General features: G+C 37.3%; 1 protein-coding gene across 2 annotated transcripts in view; it reads right to left on the bottom strand.

Annotated features, from left to right (window-relative positions):
• The window catches only part of LOC100623332 (melanoma-associated antigen B16-like), a 363,390-nt gene continuing 345,224 nt past the window's right edge, over positions 1,703-19,868 (bottom strand). For both annotated transcript variants that reach the window (XM_021080265.1, XM_021080266.1), the window contains one exon: positions 1,703-2,872. In XM_021080265.1, the coding sequence (XP_020935924.1) occupies positions 1,805-2,806 (1,002 nt within the window). In that variant the 5' untranslated portion in view covers positions 2,807-2,872 and the 3' untranslated portion in view covers positions 1,703-1,804. The remainder of the gene's footprint in view (positions 2,873-19,868) is intronic.

Here is a 19,868-nt window from a genome sequence, read left to right as displayed (position 1 = left end):
GCTTCCTGCTTTAATCACTTCCCTGAGTCTCATATCTTTTTAGAGCTCCCATAAGCACATACACAATTAAATTTGTTTTTTCCTGTTAATCTGTCCTTTTATTACAAGGAATCCTCAGCCAAGAATGTAGAAGGGTAGAGAGAAAATTATTTTTCCTCTCCTTTACCTTCTGTGTAATCCTTCCCCCCCTTTTCTACTCACTTTAACTCCATCAAAAATTTAGCTCTCATTTATCATTTGCCAAATTAAGCTAAAGATAGCTTAATTCAACTTTCCTTTGAATGAAATGAGTACTGTCTTCGTCTGTTCATAGTAGAATGCCAGGCGAATGGTTTCCAGGTGTCTAATTTCAAGTGAGCATCATCTATATTTCGGAGAAAAGCTTTAAAGGTGACATATATAAAAAACCTAATTTGTGCATACACATTACTGCACAGGGAGAAGATTCAGATCACCTTTCACTCCTGTTCCAGGTGAGAATTTCTATGTGGTTTAGAGATCCAAAAGTAACAACTAACAGTGGTTTACTACTCCACACATTTGGGTTTCAACACCGAGACACACCATCTGATGGTCTGGTCCTGCTCATGATGCCATCAGCCTCATCTGGCTTACCATTCACTTTGATATAAAATTAACTGCCACTGAAGGACTTGAAGGTTTTTTCCTGTCCCTTAATTTTATTTACTTAAAAAGGTTTTTTTAGAATTATACTTTAATTTTTTAAGGAAAAATTTCTACAATTTTTAAAGGTAACTTTCCACTTGCAGTTATTACAAAATACTGGCTATATTCCCCACGCTGTATAATATATCCATAAGTCTATCTGATACCCAACAGTACCTCCCATTCCTCAACCCTTACATTGTGCCTCCTCCCCAATGGAACCACTAGTTTGTTCTCTACATCTGTGAGTCTCCTGAGTTTCTCTCTTAGCTTCCCAAGGCCCCAAACTGGCACACCTAAGTGCATTACCATGTTGGCAGTCTCATAAGACTCCGCCTCTAGCTACTCACTCATTCAGTTTACTACTCCTTTAGAAATTAGAAGATCCCATAATTGTCCTTAAAGAGTTATTGGCCATATATGTTAAAACTCAATGGGCAGGTCCTGAGTCATTAATCCTGGTATTTCCGGTACTAGTACAGTTCTATAAGAAGAGCAGATATTCAATTAAGGTTTCAAAAATAAATGATCCAGTGCATATGAGGTCTAATTTATTAACATTTATTTAATACACAATTGTGAAAGAACTAAGCAAAACTATGTACTTATTTAATTTTACAAAGTAAGCATTTAAAAAGATAAGAATGTTAGGATTTCAGTATCTTAGATTTTATTCTCTATTGTTCTTTTGGTCCCATCCATCTTATAGCTAATTTCTTTCACATTTGCAAGAATATACCATGTTATCTTGTTCCAGATGGCAATATAAGATGGATGGTTTTACAATTTATTTATAAAACAACAAAGCTCATAAAATTAAAACTTATTTAGCATTAAATATATCAACAATATCAGTCATAAACTTGAAGACTCAAGATTATTAATTCTATATTAAAATGATATTTGAATGATATATATTAATTATATATTAAAATAAATATTTGAATAATATATAAATAAAAAAGGAATAAATGTTCAAGTTACACATACAAAATAAGAACACATAGGCATATATACTATTTTACTTTTAGCCCCACCTCAGACTTAAATTCTATGAACACTAACTGCTTCTTACAACAATGCATGAAGAAACTACCCCTGATTCCCTTAGGTGTGAGAGAGGTTATTGGCCTTGATATTAGAACTTGGGGTAGCCATGGAAGGAGAGTCCTCTGGCTGAACTTGCTTGGGCTCTCTCTTCTTCATCTTGCAAAGCCTCCGCAAACTGAGACGGGAAAGAACTTGGGTCAGTCCCATGAACCTTGGCCAGAAACTCCAGGACCTTCATCTTGGTGGTTTCAGCATGGGCTCTGGGGCCCCACAGGAACTCAAACTGGGCAGGATCAGTGTTGGCCACCTGCCGGTACTCCAGGTATTTTTCTTTCACAAAATCTTCAGTGATGAGCTTCCTGGGCTCCCCAAACATAAAGTGCTTCCTTCCAGAATATATCCCGGTCACATTCAGAACTTCCCAGACTTCGTCTTCAGTGGCACGGTTGCCCTTCATGAAGATCAAACCCAGGATAAGTATGAGGATGCCAGTCTTGGGCACGCCCACTTCACCATGCAGCATCCCATCATAGGTGAGGCCCAATTTGATGAGGAGGTCATAGCGGTGGTTGGCGGGATCCACTTTCTGCAGATCAAGGCCAAAGATGATCTCCATGCGCTCAGAGGCTCTCACGAGGATCTCAGGGAAGTGGGCTTGGCAACTGTCGACAATCTTCAACATCTCTTCCTCGGTTATTGGCTCTTTCATCTGATACTTGAGCAGTAGGAAATTCACCAACATAGCCACTTTACTATCTACAGCATCAATGGACACATTCTCGGTGTCTGGTGCAGCTTGTGAGGTGCCTGGACTATCCTCTTCTTGGCTCATGGAGCCCTCATCCAATTCGGTGGATGAGGTTGCTGTGCTGGCAACAGCAGATGAGCAGAAACCCCAGGGACCCTCAGACGTACTGGGTTTACCAACATCAGGATCCTCCTTCAAACTGCCAGGCATTACAGAATGGGAGGAGAGATGGGTCTCCTCCAGAGCCTCGGAGACCTGTGCTACCTCCAGGTCCGGGGTCTCACTGCAGGCTTGAAGGCATTGATCCTGTGGGCATCCCAGACCCTTCTGATGCTGAGACATGTTGACTCTGGTGGGTGGCAGTTGCCAGAAGTGTGGACAGGAGGCTGGGCAATGGGAAATAACCACCTAAGGGAAATAAAGGTGTATGTGAGTGACCTTAGCAGGTAAGCTCAACCATAGCGGTTCTGATAAAAGCTGCCTCCAAAGGACTTTTCCTGACAACAGTGCTACAGGGCCTCACAGGTCTTCTGGTCTCCTGGCCGCTGCGCCCCCAGAAGTCTTCTAGCTGCCTCTGCCCAGAGCCTCTCGGGGATGATCGTCTAGCCGAGGTCCAGTGAATCACCACTTATTTGTGCAGGGGGGCTGGGGGGACAAGCAAGCTTAGGACTCACTCAGGAGCCTTTGCTTGAGGACCGGCGGGTTGAGGACTCTGAGCCTTGTACATAACGGCCACCACGTCAATCAGATCGCCAAAGAGGAAGCTTGTGGTGACTTAGCTTGAACATACCTATGCCTTCCGGAACTGGGGTGGGACTCTGAACAGGTGGGTGCCCTCCTTTCCGGGATGGGTGGTCCCCTCAGTCCTCATCTAGTGTCTCACCTGACAAGTGGCGGTATCTTGGGCTCCTCCTGCTGCTGACTTGACTCCACACCACAGATCGAAATCCTCACTGCCCAGTACTCCGGAGGAGGAAGTTAGGGGGCGTGACATCCGGTGATGTCTGCCTGGGGTCTACTGTGGCCACCAGCAGGGGCCGGCTTTGTGTATGTACCACACTCTGCTTCAGCGTGGAGGTGGCCGCAGGTCCTGCTTGCAGCACTCAGTTTGGCTTCTTCCAGGCCCTGATAACCTTGAAATTTTTTATGCTAATCCTGAGTAGACAATAAAATGTCTACTAACATTATTTTTATTACATATATTAACAAAGATACTACATAGAAAAGTGATGGAAAACAGAAGTAATCAAAGAGATAAGAATTGTTAAATAAAAAATAGTTCTAGTATAAACATCAATAAAGCTAAATGAGTTAAATATACTAAGGAAAAACTGTTAAATTGATAAAAATATTTTGAAAGGAATTTGTTGGGTATAATAACAATAACAGAAACTGCACTTTTTCTGTAGCAACAAACAGTATGAAGATAAAATTAAATAAAAATAATTTTTAAATTACTATAACATCTCATTCCTAAAAATAAATATATTACAAAGTAATAGAACTCCATAGGAAAAAACTATACAGCTAATATTTATCAAAATTACTAAAGACTTACGTAAATGTAGAACTACTGTATATATTTACATGGAAGATTCCATATTGTCAACATGTTAATCCTCCTTAAATTTAATCTACTAATGACTATAATCCCTATTCCTCAAAAAAAACCACATAATTTTTGTGTGTGAATTTTTTTTTTTGGACCACCTTGGCCTCTGATCCACAGTTCAGAACACTGGACTTTTAATCTTCCTAATGAATATATATACCAGCCCTAATAATCACATCTAATTAATTCATAATTAGTGATAGTTTTAAATTATGCTATGTCAAATTGAAAATTATTTCTCAATTATTTCAAGAGAGGACAATTAACTACTGAAAATAATTTTTTTTTGTCTTTTTTTAGGGCCACACCTGTGACATATGGAAGTTCCCTGGCTATGGGTCAAATCAGAGCTGCAACTGCTGGCCTATATCACAGCCACAGCAACACCAGATCTGAGCCAAGTCTGCAACCTATGCCACAGCTCATGGCAATGCTGGATCCTTAACCCACTGAGTAAGGCCAGGGATCAAACCTGCAACCTCATGGATACTAGTCAGGTTCATTCCTGCTGAGCCACGACAGGAACTACAATGTGCAAATGTTTACCTACATGTACATGTGTGAATCTTGACAGGATAATTCTAACATTTACATTGACTTGCAAATGTCTATAAATAGCCAATATACTCTTAAGAAAGAAAGATATGATATTAATAATTATGAAAACATTATAGTAATAAGAGTTTGTGGTATAGATGTAGCCATATATAAATTGACCAAAAGAACTGAATACCAACTTCCAAAACAGACCCACTAAGGATAATCTCGTGATTTATTGAAAGTTAGCTACTGCAGAGAAGTGGGAGGAAGGAACACTTTTAATAAACAGAATGGAACATTTTGATATCCATATTGAACACAAAGTGTGTTTAAAACTATCCCTCACACAACACAATTCCGAGTGGATTAGAAACCTGCTTTAAATTTTTAACTCTGAAAATGTTCATACTTAGATAGGAGAAAGGAATATTACATCAACAGATTAAATGAAAAAAATCATACCTAAATTGTTTAACTGGTTTACAAAAATTAGCATTCATTCATAATGAAAAGATAAAGATATGTTATCACACAAGATAAAGGATACAAAACCTTACAGTGAATATTATACTTGATACTGAGTCACTGGGAGCTTTTACTTTAAAACCAAAAAGAAGTTAAGGATGCCTGATGTCAATGGTTCTATTCAATATTTTAATGAAGATAATGGAAACACAATAAATCAAAGTGATTGAAATCGGAAAGTAATTTAGCATCATTAACAGGATTAGAATGTGTGTGAAAAAAATCTACTACTGATAAGTTAGAAAGTTAAAAAAAGTGTTTATAAAGCTTGCTGGGTATGATATTAATATATAAAAATATACATGTATCTGTGGCAATAAAAATTATGAAAATGAAATTAAATAAAACTTCTAAATGACCATTATAAAATATCTGGTACCCATAAGTAAATATAATTCTGAAAGTGTATCAACTCAATGGAAAAAATACACTGATATTATTTAGAGAAATTAACGAAGGCTTAACTAAGTAAGTTTAGGGTGTAGATAGGATATTTGATATTATGATGATGTTACTTATCACCAAATTTAATATGCAGATGACTGTAGTTCTTCTCCTGCAAATAAAACCTTAAAGATTTGTGTGTGAAAGTATGTGTGGTATGTTTGACACTTGATAAACTGATTTTAAATTTAAATTGACTTGTAAATGTCCAAAACTACCTAATATCCTCAAGATAAAGATAAAAATAAGATGTAGCTTATTCGACCAGATATTAAGAATTACTAAAAATCTGTAGCAACTAAGACCTTTTGGTAGAAGTGCAGGTATAGGCAAACAGACCAAAGTAACCAAATAGAGTGCCTCCAAACAGACCTGCTTGTACATGGCTGCCTGATTTATTAAAAATGTACCATTGCAGAGAAATGAGGGAAAGAGCAATATTTTTATGAAGAAATTACAGCAGAACAGTTGGCTCTAGAAGAATTTGGAGCATATTATATACAGATATATATGTATGTGTGTATACGTACATATATATTGTGCATAGCACAGTGCCTGGCATATTTGAAATGATTAATAGTATATGAGTGCATGTCTCAGAGAGCATGAAGTTGTAGAGCATGTGAAATACAAATCAACCAAAATGATACTTTGCATGTAAAACTTTATCAGCCTCCCTCATTTGAAGACATATTTAATTTGAGTGCTGGGGAGTCGTCTCCAATTGGCTGCAACTAAAAAAAAAAAAAAAAAAAAATCTAAAATTTGTGTGAAGCACCATCTTCTTCTATCCCTTCCAGCTGTCTTTCCATCCCAACCACCTATATTTTCATTCTTTCTACCACAAGCAGAAATCTAGTCCTCATTCGTAGATTTGCAAAATCACATTCAAGGTAACAATTCAAATGCGATTTTAAATAGAGTGAAATCTGGCTCTCTCAGCTCAAAGACAAAATGCCAGCCCAATGTCTTCTTCACATCTTACCTCACTGGAGTATCATACTTTTTTCTCAGAAACTCTTTGGACACAATATACCAAACAAAACGAAAAACTAGTTTGTGTGCTGAGTTCACCTGCACTGGAACAAGTGCAGGACCGTTTCCATTAGTGCCCCGAATAAGTAATTCCACTTAAACTAGATTCTCTCTAGTTTACCTCAAATACCACAGTGACTGTTATAAACAGTTTTTTATTCCAGGCTTTGTCTTTCAACTTTAATATATAAAATTTGAGTGTTTGGCTTCTGCTCACAAGTCTGACAGACTCATCTAGCCCATCACTCAACTTAAAATTACCTCCCACTGAAGAAATTCTAGGGTCCCAAACTTCAAACTTCCTTGCTTTATGACATTTACATTTGGCTGTTCTCATTTGGCATCCATCCTGCCTAACTTCTTTTTATTTGTTCTATTTATCTGTACAGACTATTTCACCATCTTCCTCATATGAAAGCTGTTCCTAGACTCTAAAATTCCCTGGGTGAGTGAAGGATCTTCTTTATTTTAGCATTCCCAGTACTAATAAGGAGTCTTCCAAAGAGCAGATGCCAAATAATGTCTGAAGAATTAAAGAACAGAGGCCTAGGGGTTAACTAATTATGGTTTTATTTTTTCAACATCAATGAATAAGCTAAGAAAAAAAAATTTTTTTTTAAGGGCCACACTCATGGCATATGGAGGTTCCCAGGCTCGGAGCTGAGCTGGAGCTGCAGCTGCCATTCTACACCACAGCTACAGCAACATTGTGATCCATGCCGCATCTGTGACCTACGCTCGGCAACACTGGATCTTTAAACCAGTGAGCGAGGCCAGGGATCAAACACATATCATCGTGGATACTAGTTGGGTTCATTAACTTCTGAGCCATGATGGAAACTCCAAAATGCGTTTTTAATTTTACTAAAAGAAAGACTAGGAGTTCTCCTGTGGCTCAGTGGGTTAAGGATCCAGTGTTGTCACTGAAGTGGCCTGGGTCACTGCTGTGGCACAGGTTTGACCCCTGTCTGGGGAACTTCTGCATACTGCAGGTATGGCCAAAAAAGAAAAAAAAAAAAGAAAGAAAGACTAAAATATTAAAAAAAAAAAACACACACACAATAACTAACCATTTATTTTCCTCTCTATTTTCTTATCCTATTTCACCGTGATTCTTTCCTATTTCTAAGAAAATACCAAAAAACTCCTAAACACCATGAACAGCAATAAATGTGTGATCCATGTCATTCATAAACTTAGATTCTGATGCTAAATAAACCTTCTATAAAAAGATAACATCTGAAAAATAAAAAAAGTAAATGTCAAAGTTCTCCATACAGAAGATCTTAGACACTGTGTTCTCTCTAGCCCCACTTTGGCTCTCCATTACTAAGAATGTTCACTGCCCCCTTCACGCACAATGTGAAGAATCTGCCTCAGACTTCACTAGGGGCAGCAAAAGCTACTGGACATAGTCCTGGAATTTGCACTGGCCTTGGCAGTAGTGCCAGTCCTGGCTGCAACTCTGGCTCAGACTCCCTCTCCAAGCCTTTTCATACCAGAACTGGAAGGAACTGTGACAATATTGTTGACCTTGGACAAAACTTCCAGGATTTTCATCTTATAGATTTCAACCTGGGCTCTTGGACTCCACAGAAAATCACAGAGTGGAGGATCATGATTAGGCACCTGCCCCCAGGTACGTTCCCTGCATTAAATTTTTGGTGGTGAGTTTCTTGGGCTCCTCCCAAATTAAATGCCTCCTCTCAGCATATACCCCTATACTATTCAGGAAGTCCAAGATCTCTTCCTCAGTGGCATCACTGCCATTCAGGAAGATCAAACCCAGGAGAGGAATCAGGAGCCCAGTCTTATGCACCTCACTGCCATCATTCAAACTCCCTTTTCTGGTCATGTACAACTTGCTGACAAGGCATAGGAGTGACTTTTGGAGCTGGCTTCTTTGACATTAATGTTTAATTTCAGCTTCAGAGTTCCCTTTGTGGCTCAGTGGAAACGAATCTGACTAGTATCCATGAGGACGCAGGTTCGATCCCTGGCCTCCCTCAGTAGGTTAAGGATCTGGCGTTGTGGTGAGCTGTGGTGCAGGTTACAGATGCGGCTAGGATACGGCATTGCTATGGCTGTGGTACAGGCCCACAGTACAGCTCCGATTCAACCCCTAGCCAGGGAACTTCCACATGTTGCAGGTGCAACCCTAAAAAGACAAAAAAAAAAAAAAAAAAAAAAAAGAAAAAAAAATCTGCTTTGTATACTTAAGAGGTTCTCCTGAAGATTTCAGGGAGGTAGTGCTTATACTTTGTGGTGATAATCTTTAGCATATCTGCTTTGTGTAGTAGTTTTCTAATTTTATACTTGTACAGCAAGACTGCACCATCAACTGCACAATTCTTCCTCATTAGAAGGCCTTTGTGTGAGCTGTTAACTGAGAATGGGGTCTCGAAAGCACTTGTCATTTTCTCATCTTGGCTATTGGCACCTTCGTTGATCTCATGCATGAATCACTTGCAGAAGCAATGGTGGTAGGAACCCTGAAGTTCCTATGCACGTCAGCAGCGGGGTGGGGGCAGTGGCACTCTGGGAATATCCCTCCAAATAGGAGGGGAGGTGTCTGACTTCAGGATTTGTGATGTTTTTCACGTTTTTCACTCCTGTGCTCCCAAGACATGACAACACTGGCCAGAGACATGAGGCCAAAGCATGGGCAGGACAGATGTAATACCAGTCCACTGGAGGAAAGAGGGTGGAGGTATGGTCATCTTAAACAATGAGATACTTCTTAAGCTATAATCAAGATGACCTTTGCAGGTTTCTTTGAGGGCACTACTCTAGGAACCCATCAGGCTCCAGTTCTTCTAATCAGTTTGATGATCAGATTGAATTGTGTACCCTCAAAAGATATATTCAAGCCCTACGCCAAGTACTTGTGAATGAGTCTGTATCTGGAAATAAGATCTTTGCAAAAAATAATCAAATGAAAATGAGGTCGTATTGGGAAGTCCTCTTGTGGTGCAGTGGGTTAAGGATATGGTGTTGTCACTGCAGTGGCTTGGGTTGCTGCTGTGGTATGGGTCCTATCCCTGGTGCAGGGACTTCCACAGGTTGCAGCCAAAAAAGTGAGGTAATATTGGAACGGGGGGGTCCTTAGTGCAATGACTGGTATCTTTGTAAGAGAAAGGAGGGGGAGATTCGGATACAGAGACACAGAGGGAAGAAGACCATGTGATGGTAGGGGCAGAGATTGGAGTGATGCCTCTACAAGCCAAAGAAGGCCCCAAATTGCTGGTAAACCACCAGAAGCCAGGAGAAAAGCATTGAACAGATTGTGCCTCAGAACCTCCAGGAGGAACCAACACAGCCAACGACTTGATTTCAAACCTCTGGCCTTGAGAACTGTGATTGAATAAATTTCTGGTTATTTTAGCCACCAAATTTGTGGTACTTGTTAAGGCAGTCCTAGAAGCTAATAAACCTTGGGAAAATGTTACAGGGAGTCTTAGGATGAGGCCTTTTAGGTATATTTCCATGAGGCCTGAGATATACTGTGGTGACAGTAGGGGCTAGAATTTGGGCCCCCTCTGTTCTGCATTGGGTTGTACACATTAAGAAACATCATATCAACTATGAACTTGGCTTGAGTCCCCTCCTCTCTACTGCTGTGAAGTTGACACTTCAATCCAAGGCAGTTGCTTCCCTGGGGCCCCAGGAAGAGAAAGTAAAGGGGCACATCAGCCACCATCCCTACCATGGGATACTTAGTATTGACAATTCTGTTGGTCCCTCTCTGTCCTGAGATACTTGGGTCCTAATTACTGAAGGAGAATCCTCATCTTGCCTCCAGATAGGGCCTGGGGCTTTTCCCTTTTGTGACCAATGGCTACACCTGTAGACCAAGGATATCATCCCCATAGACCTGATACAAAGAAGTGAATAGGACCCCTAGCCTGATAGTCTGGTCCGGTCTTCAAGGCTGACCACAGAAACTATAAAGACACAACAATCCTAAGTCCCTCAAAGAAGAGTCTCAAAAATATTTTTAAAAAGTGAGGGAACTGAATGGACTTGCAAACAAATCCACACTTATAGTCAGAGATTTAAATACCTTTCGCTAAGGGATCAACAGTAACAGCAGAAAGGAACTCATAAAGAATTTAGGGGATATAGAATAGCTAAAGGATATAGAACTGAAAAGCATCACAATCCTACAGGATATAATTAATGTTTATAGAGCAGGGTCCAACATAACAGAACACACATTGCTTTCAAGTACACATAGGATATTCACCAAGCTAGATCATACCCTGAGTAATAAAAAAACAGCCTTAACAAAGGCAAAAGAATTAAATCACAGAGTATGTTCTCTAAATGTAATATACTAAAACTAGAAATCAATAACAAAAACATAGGAGGAAAATATTCAAATTATTGGAAATTAAACAACATGCCCCTAAAGAATATATTGGTCAAAGAGGAATTCTCAACATAAATTTTAAAAATATGTTCAAATGAATCAATGAAAATTAAAATACAATATATCAAAAAATATGGAATGTAGGTAAGGCAGTGACTGAAAAATTTACTTCAATTACTTATACTATCATATTAGTTTTATCTTCCTGCTTTAGAAAATTACCACAGATTTAGCAGTTTAAAACAACACAAATGTATGATTTTACGGTTCTGTAGCTCTAAGTTCTGATATAAGTTTCATCAGGCAAATGTCAATGTGTTGATGGGAAGGTATTACTTTCTGTAAATTCTATGGTCAGTCTACCAAGAAGATACTGTAATGCTCATTGTGGATTCACCAAACTACAGAGCTGAAAAATATATGAACAAAAACTGATAGAAGTAAAAAGAAAAATAGATAAATCTATAATTATGTCTGGATTGTTGAAAGTTTAGCTAAACTACTCCATGGTATTACTGCCTCGGCATCCATTTTGTTTGGGCAAGTAGCCTGCAGAGACCTTAAACTGATACTAGCCCCTCATGCAAAACTGTGCTCCAGATAGCATCCCACAAAGTCACAAGCAAATTAAATTCCTGATATGACTTCCCCAGCAGACTTTGTGATAAACAATCTCCTCTGCCTCCCAGGGCCACCTGCTTATGTGTCTCTTAGATGAAATCCCATATAACTTAGCAAAACTCTACTCCTCTGTTTTGAATTGACCAATCCGGTGTTAGCCTTGGAACCTCAAATCACTTCACCCACAGCCTCAGTTCCTGCCTCTGTCTGTACTCTGCCTTGATCTCCCCGTGAGGCCCCTAGAGGCTTATCATGTACTTCCTCCAGGACCTGTGAATAACAACTTCTCTATTTCTATCTTTCTTGTGATGTGTTGTTGAACCACAGCTCATCAATCAGCACCTTACTTGGTGCTCCTTTTAACAACTGGTAATTTAACAAAGATATACCAGAAGTGTTGAACATTTTTTTCTCTCAACAAATGATAAAAGAACCAGACACAAAATCAGCAAGGATATGGAAGAACCATCAACCAAGAGCATCTAACAAACATTTATAGAACATACTATACAAAAAATGGGAGAACGCACATTCTTTTCAAGACCTCACACAACATATACCAAGACCATATCCTAGTTAGTAAAAGAAACCTCAACAAATGGAAAGTAATTACAATCATAAAGACTTTGCTCTCTAATCATCATGGAATCAAAAACAAAAGGACAAGAGGAAAACTATAAATATTTGGAGACTAATTTCAAAAGTTAAAAAGACATTTTAAATCATCTGTGGGGGATTTCCCATTGAGGCCCAGCAGAAACAAATCTGACTAGTATATGTGAGGACGCAGATTTGAATCCCTGGCCTTGCTCAGTGGTTTAAGGATCTGGTGCTGCTGTGAGCTGTGGTGTAGGTCACAGACACGGCTCAGATCTGGTGTGGCTGTGGCTGTGGCATAGGCCAGCGACTACAGCTCTGACTCAACCCCTAGTCTGGGAACCTACATATGCCACAGGTGTGGCCCTAAAAACACACACAAAAAAATAAAAATAAAATAAAGTAAGTCATCCACGGTTGGAAAGGAAGTCTCAAGAAAAATTTTAAAATACACTGAACTGAATTAAAATAAAAATATAAACTTTTCAAAATTTGTGGGACACTGCTAAAGCAAAGTGAAGTTATAGCAGTAAGACAGTAAATTTAAAAAAAAACACACAAAAGTCTCAAGTCAGTAATTTAAACTCACACCACAAGAAGCTAGCTGAAGAAGAGCAAAATAAACCCAAAGCAAGAGAAGGAAGAAAATGATAAAGAGCAGAACTTGATGAAATTGTAAACAAAAAATTAAAAAATGGAGATGATGAAATTATCATCTCCATTGTGTGTGTTTTTTTCTTTTTGGAAGGACTAATAAAACTGACATAACCCTAGTAAGACTGACAAAGAAAAAAAGAGAGAAGATAGAAAGTTACCAATGTCTGAAATTAATAGGAAAATATCACACAGACAGAAAATAATAATGATGATGATGACTATTACTGACAAAATTCAGCACCTATTTATGATAAAACTCTTAGGATATAATAGAGGCCAATTCTTTCAACCTCATAATGAATGTCTAAAAATCCTTAAATTTGATATCATACTCAATGGTGAAAGATTGAATGATTTTTCCTTAAGTTCAGGAACAAGGAAAGAATGTTCACTCTTACCACTGCTATTCAACATAATACTAGAGTGTCTAGACAGTACAATAAGACAATAAAGGAAATAAAAGTCATAAATATCATATATGACTAGATGATACTCCTCTTTGAAGGAGTCATGACTGTGTATATTAAAAACCCAAAAGTCTATAAAACAATTGCTAGATCCATTAATTGAACATAGAAAAGGCTGCGGCATTAAGATTAATGTGCAGGAGTTCCCGTCGTGGCGCAGTGGTTAACGAATCCAACTAGGAACCATGAGGTTGCGGGTTCGGTCCCTGCCCTTGCTCAGTGGGTTAATGATCCGGTGTTGCCGTGAGCTGTGGTGTAGGTTGCAGACGCGGCTCGGATCCTGCGTTGCTGTGGCTCTGGTGTAGGCCTGTGGCTACAGCTCCGATTCAACCCCTAGCCTGGGAACCTCCATATGCCGCGGGAGCGGCCCAAGAAATAGCAACAACAACAACAAAAAAAGACAAAAAGACAAAAAAAAAAAAAAAGATTAATGTGCAAAAAAGTTTTATTTCTAATGAAAATATGGAAACTATACATGCAATACCACTGGCAATCACTCAAAAAAAAAAAAACCCAACAACTCTGAAATACGTATGTGTAAATCTAACAAAATATGTACAGGCATTGCATGAAGAAAAGTATAAAACACTAATTAAAGAGATAAAAGAATATCTAAGTAAATGGAGAGATACAGTATATTCATGGATTAAAAGACTCAGTATAGTAATAATCTCAATCTCCAAACATTTGGTGAGTGTTGTGTGTGAGTAGTAAAGGAGATACAGGAAAAAAACTTATAGTAGGAAAGCACTGGATTTTTCCCTACACAGAAAGGGGGAAAACTGAGTTTTTTCTTACACAGACATGAAGAAATATTTCACTGAAAAGGATATACAGATAGCAAATAAGTACATGAAAAGAAGTTTAACTTCACTAGATTTCAGGGAAATGTGATTGAAGGACCATGATGACATATCACTACATACTTATGAGAACAGTTTTTTTTTTTTTAAAGGTAACAATATCAAATTTTGGGAAAGTTGTTCTGGTTTATACAAGACTTAACTTAACCTTATGTTAATTAGAAAAGCCTTTTTTTGTGGACTATCAAACATACACTGCACCTCCTTTTTAACCATTAAAGAAAAGAATGCATGTAAAAATAAAATGGAGCAACTGTGGTTCAGGCATCCAAAATGGAGCTGGGTGGCCACTGTGGATGTGGTTTGTATATCACTGAGAACTTGAATTTTCTGGACTTTATCAGACTCAAGGACATCATCAGCCATTCTCAAAAAAATATCTGCTCATAGCTGCCCGGTGCAACCTTGTGGTCTCAAGGTCTTCCCTCATAACTATGCAACCATCTCAGATCCCAACTAATCCTTGCTTAGCAAGCACCCCTACCTCTTGCTGGCTCCATTTATAGTTCTTGACAAACAACACATGTAATTTTGTGATTTTTACCTTTATAAGCCTCCCCTATTTGTAGTCCAGTGGAACACAATTTAAGTGCTTCTTGAATCCATGTCTCCCGGGCTATAGGCCTCAGTTTGGCTCAAATAAAACTCTTTATATTCCTATTATAGATTGGTTTATTGATTATCAGTCAACAGAATGTAAAATGGTACAATGACTCTGAAAAATAACTGGAAAGTTAAAAAACATAACTAAATATACACTCACCATGTAAACCAGAAATTGCACAAGTGGGTATTCATCCTAGAAAATGAAATCTTATGTCCACACAAAAACCTTGACATAATTGTTCATAGCAGCTTTGTTTGTAATAGCTGAAAATTGGAAACAACTAAAATGTCTGCACTAGGTGAATGTTTAGACACAATGGAGGAGGTATATGCTATGGAATAAAAAGAAAAAAATCTACTGATATATCTAACAATTTGGATGATTTAAAGGCTATGCTTGCTGAGTGAAAAAAAATCAATCTCAAAAGGTCATATACAGAATCATATATGATTCTGTTTACGTATCATTTCCAAAATGATAAAATTATAACAATGGAAAACAAATTAGTTGTTGCTATGGATTAGACATGCCTGGGCAAAGGGGGTTAGCACCACTATTAAGGGGTAACACTAAGGAATAGTACTACATTTTGATTGCAGTGGTAGTCACATAAATGTACACAAGTGATAAAAGGACACAGGTCTAAACAAGTACATCTTATCAAAGTACTATAGGTATATAAGATACCACCAATGGGGGAAATTGGGTGAAATTTACATAACAACTCTGTACTACCTTTGCAATTTCCTGCGGATATGTAATTATTTCAAAATAAATGGTTATATAACACTATAATTCTACTTATGTAGCATGTTTGAGATGACAAATAGAGAGATGGGTAATAGATCAGTTGACATCGCGGGGCAGTGAAGTAGGAAGGAGTGAAGTAGGAAGGAATATAAAGTGATAATACAAGGCAGTTTCTCTGTACCAATGGACCAGTTCTGTATTTTGAATGTGGTGAAGATTACATGAATATTTACATATATTGTATAATTACAAAAAAGACATTCCCCAAACAAAAGTTGCAAGCAAAAACTTATTGTTTCTACTGTTGTTAATTTCATTGTACTAATATCAATTTCCTGATTTGGATAATGTACTATAGCTACATAAGATGTCACTAGTGGGGAAACTGGGTGATGTGTACACCATTGATGGAGGCTAGATGATGGAGGAAGCTTGGTGATTCTAAGACTCTGTACTGTTTTTGCAACATTTCTTGTGTCTATTTTTTAATGAATTAAAAATATGAATAATGTGAAAAGATAAGTCATAATCCAAGTAACACTATTTTTAAGTTATATAACTAATAAATGGATTGATGTCCAGGATATAGAAAGATATAAAAACCAACTCAGAAAAAGATAAACAATCCCACAGTAAAAAATAGTCTAAAGACATGAACAGTCATTTACCAAAGAAGAAATGTGATTGGATAGAAAGTCTGATAATAAGAGGTGTTGTAAACAATACTGTTGATGTTTGTAAACTGATATAAACATTTGTAGAGCCATTTGCCAATAACATGTTCATTTGAATATGTAAATGTCCTATGATATATTAAATCTATTTTTAGGTATGTATACTAATTACTGCGTATATGCATATAGACAAATGTATTAGAACATTCCTAGAAGCACTCCCTGTGATACTAAAAATCTTGGAAAAAAAAGTATCTTTCATATGGATTATGTGCTATAGTTATATAATGGGATATTAAATATAGAGAAAATGAATTAATTGGAGCTCCTATAGTCAACATGTATGATGGCTATAACATAGTATCAGGGAGAAATCAAACTCCAGGAAAAATTCAAATACTGTATAGAGTTCATGGACATTTCCATATACAGTACAAATATAAAAATACAATGGGAGTATTTAACACAAAATTCAGCAAAATGCTGTCCTTTGACGAGGTGGCCAGGGGAGGGGGTGTTATCATGGAGAGAGGGTGTTAATCATATTGGCAAGTTTTTTTATGTTTTACGTATTATTAATTTTTTTCATATTTCATATAATTAAAACAGGAGCAAACTCATCAAAATGCAAAATTTATACCATGAAACTAATAAAATTAAATAAATTAAAAATAAAGTATGTATAAGAATCCCTAAGAATAGTCATATTAACTTAAATATGAGGAAAATATATGACCCTGCCATGATCAACATATCACAAATGATGTACCATGGGATGCTAAAGATGACAAATACTATCCTTAAATAATTCAATCAGTGTCAGTACCAGAAGAGTTCACAATTTCGTAACCACCAACAGTCTTTAATCAGTTGTAATTTTCAGAATTGATTTGCATTAAATTATTTTTACCAGTTAAGAAAGACAGAATAGGAAGAGTACTTTTCCTAGTTGTCTCTTTGGCCTTTAACTACATATTAGGTGATATGGATTTTTAATTTTATTTTTTATTAAATTATAATTGATTTACAATGTTGTGCCAATTTCCACTGTACAGCAAAGTGACTCAGTATACATACATACACATTCTTTTTTTTTCCTTGTTTTTTAGGGCTGTGCCTGTGGCATATGGAATTTCCCAGGGTAGGGGTTGAATGAGAGCTGCAGCTGCTGGCCTACAATACAGCCACAGCCACGCCAGATATAAGCTGCATCTGAAACCTACACCACGGCTCACAGCAACACTGGATCTTTTAACACACTGACGTCAGGGATCAAACCTGCATCCTCATGGATACTAGTCGGGTTCTTCACCCACTGAGGTACAACAGAACTCCCTACAATATTTATTTATTTATTTATTTATTTTTTATTTTTTTGTCTTTTTGCCTTTTCTAGGGCTGCTCCTGCAGCATATGGAGATTCCCAGGCTAGGGGTCTAATCGGAGCTGCAGCCTCAAGCGTACACCAGAGCCACAGCAACATGGGATCCCAGCCGCGTCTGTGACCTACACCACAGCTCACGGCAACACTGGATCCTTAACCCACTGAGCAAGGTCAGGGATCGAATCCGCAACCTCATGGTTCCTTCCTAGTCGGATTCGTTAACCACTGAGCCACGACGGGAACTCCTATCAGCCCATTTTTAGATTGGGTTGTTTTTCGTTGTTGTTCAGTTGTGTGAGTTGCTTATACATTTTGGAGATTGAGCCCTAATGGGTTGCACTGTTTGCAACTATTTTCTCCCATTCCATACACTCTCTCTCTCGTAAGGTTTCCTTTGCTGTGCAAAAGCTTGTAAGTTCAATTAGGTTCCAGTGATTTATTTTTTAATTCTATTGCCTTTGAAGAATGACCAAATAAAACATTTGTATGGTTTATGTCAGAGAATGTTTTGCCTATGTTCTCTTCTACAGGTTTTATGGTGTTATGTCACATGTTTAAGTCTTTAAGCCCTTTCGAGTTTATTTTTGTGCATGGTGTGAGGGTGTGTTCTAGTTTCACTGATTTACGTGCACTGTCCAGTTTTCCCAGCACCACTTGCTGAAGAGACTTTTTCCCATTTTATATTCTGGCCTCTTTGTTGCAGATTAGATAGTACACATTTTTTAAACTGTAATCTTTATTACTTATAAGAGATCAAATGAAGGCATTATTGGGTTGGTTCAAGATTATATTTGAAATAGCTAGGACTCCAGTTCAATGGTCTTCATGTTTTCTATCTTTAGACTGCAGTTGTCTTCTTCAGTGAATGCTCTCTGCTAAAGGGTGTATGTTCGATAAAAATCTGAATATTCACGGTTGGAAGTATATCCATTGTGGGTTAAATATGAGGAAAAGAATGCTCACCTATTTCTTTCCTATCAATCAATTCTGAGGAAAACCTTTTGGGGAAAAAAGAACACAAATTTCCAAGGTACTTTAGTAGTTCTGCTTCTGATATGTTGATTGATAAAACATAAGTTTTATAATAGAAGTTAACTTGTATATGATCACAGAACTATTTGTCATGCTGTCAGGGCTTTGAAAACCTAAGATTTACTCTTCCTCCTTCAATTAGGATTAAAAAGGTGAAAAGTGTTAACGTTTCCCCAAAGCAAAATTCCATGAACCTAGTAGCCTTTTCCAGTATTTAAAAGATTGATTATGAAGAAATTATTCTGATAACCACACTAACTCTCTGATGTGTCAGATTAGGACAATTTTTCCAAGTGAATATTTATCATTTTTTATTATTATAAATGTAATAACTGCACATTGTTGAAAATTTGAAATTTGCAGCAAATTTTAAAGAAAAATATAAACTGCCATCAGATAAATACAGTTGTACTAACATGCTAGTTAATTTCTTTCTGGTCTTTATATGTAAATTTGTGTTATTACATATATGTATATGCATATATACATATGACACATATATGTTTATAATATCTATATTTATTTAACATTTACTGCCTACCAAATATTAAAAACATGTACCTTATGTACATTTTCATATTAATTCTCATTATAAATGTATTTGCATTTAAATCTTTAAAAGAAAATTGAAGCACAGAAACATTTAAAAATTTTCCCAGTATCCCACAGTTATTAACTTACTAAGTGTTGTAATAGAGGTTCAGACTGGCATTCTGCTTGCCGTTAGGAGATATAAAAATACATATATACACACAAACGACTATATCACAAAAGCCATGGCATTAATTAATTTAACAAAATTGTTGATTTGATTATAGGAAGACTCAAAAGTTCATGGTCCCTGACGTGTAATTTCTGGAAACAAAACTTATTCATATTCTTTACATAGCTGATTTCTGGGAATGGATCACTTACATGAACCTATCAGACTGACTTCCAAATGGGTCATGGATGTAGAGGGAAAGGTATCCAGAAGTCATCAACTGGGGACGTACAGTGGGGACTTGTAACAAAGGGAATCCATGAATATAACGAAGGTTGACTATGTGGAGATATATGATAAATGCCATCCAAATGGGAAACAGTCTATAGGAGCTTTTAAATTACATGGGGGAATGAATTATATTTTATATTCATAATTATAAAATAAATCATAAATTATTTGCATCTTTGGGATAATCTAATTGATTTTTCTCTGCATACTTTCAGTTTGCAAGGACCCTG

This window comes from Sus scrofa, chromosome X (assembly GCF_000003025.6).
Source record: "Sus scrofa isolate TJ Tabasco breed Duroc chromosome X, Sscrofa11.1, whole genome shotgun sequence".
Taxonomy (NCBI): Eukaryota; Metazoa; Chordata; class Mammalia; order Artiodactyla; family Suidae; genus Sus; species Sus scrofa.
Note: the sequence above shows the minus strand (reverse complement) of the source record. Positions and strands in the feature narration are given on the sequence as shown.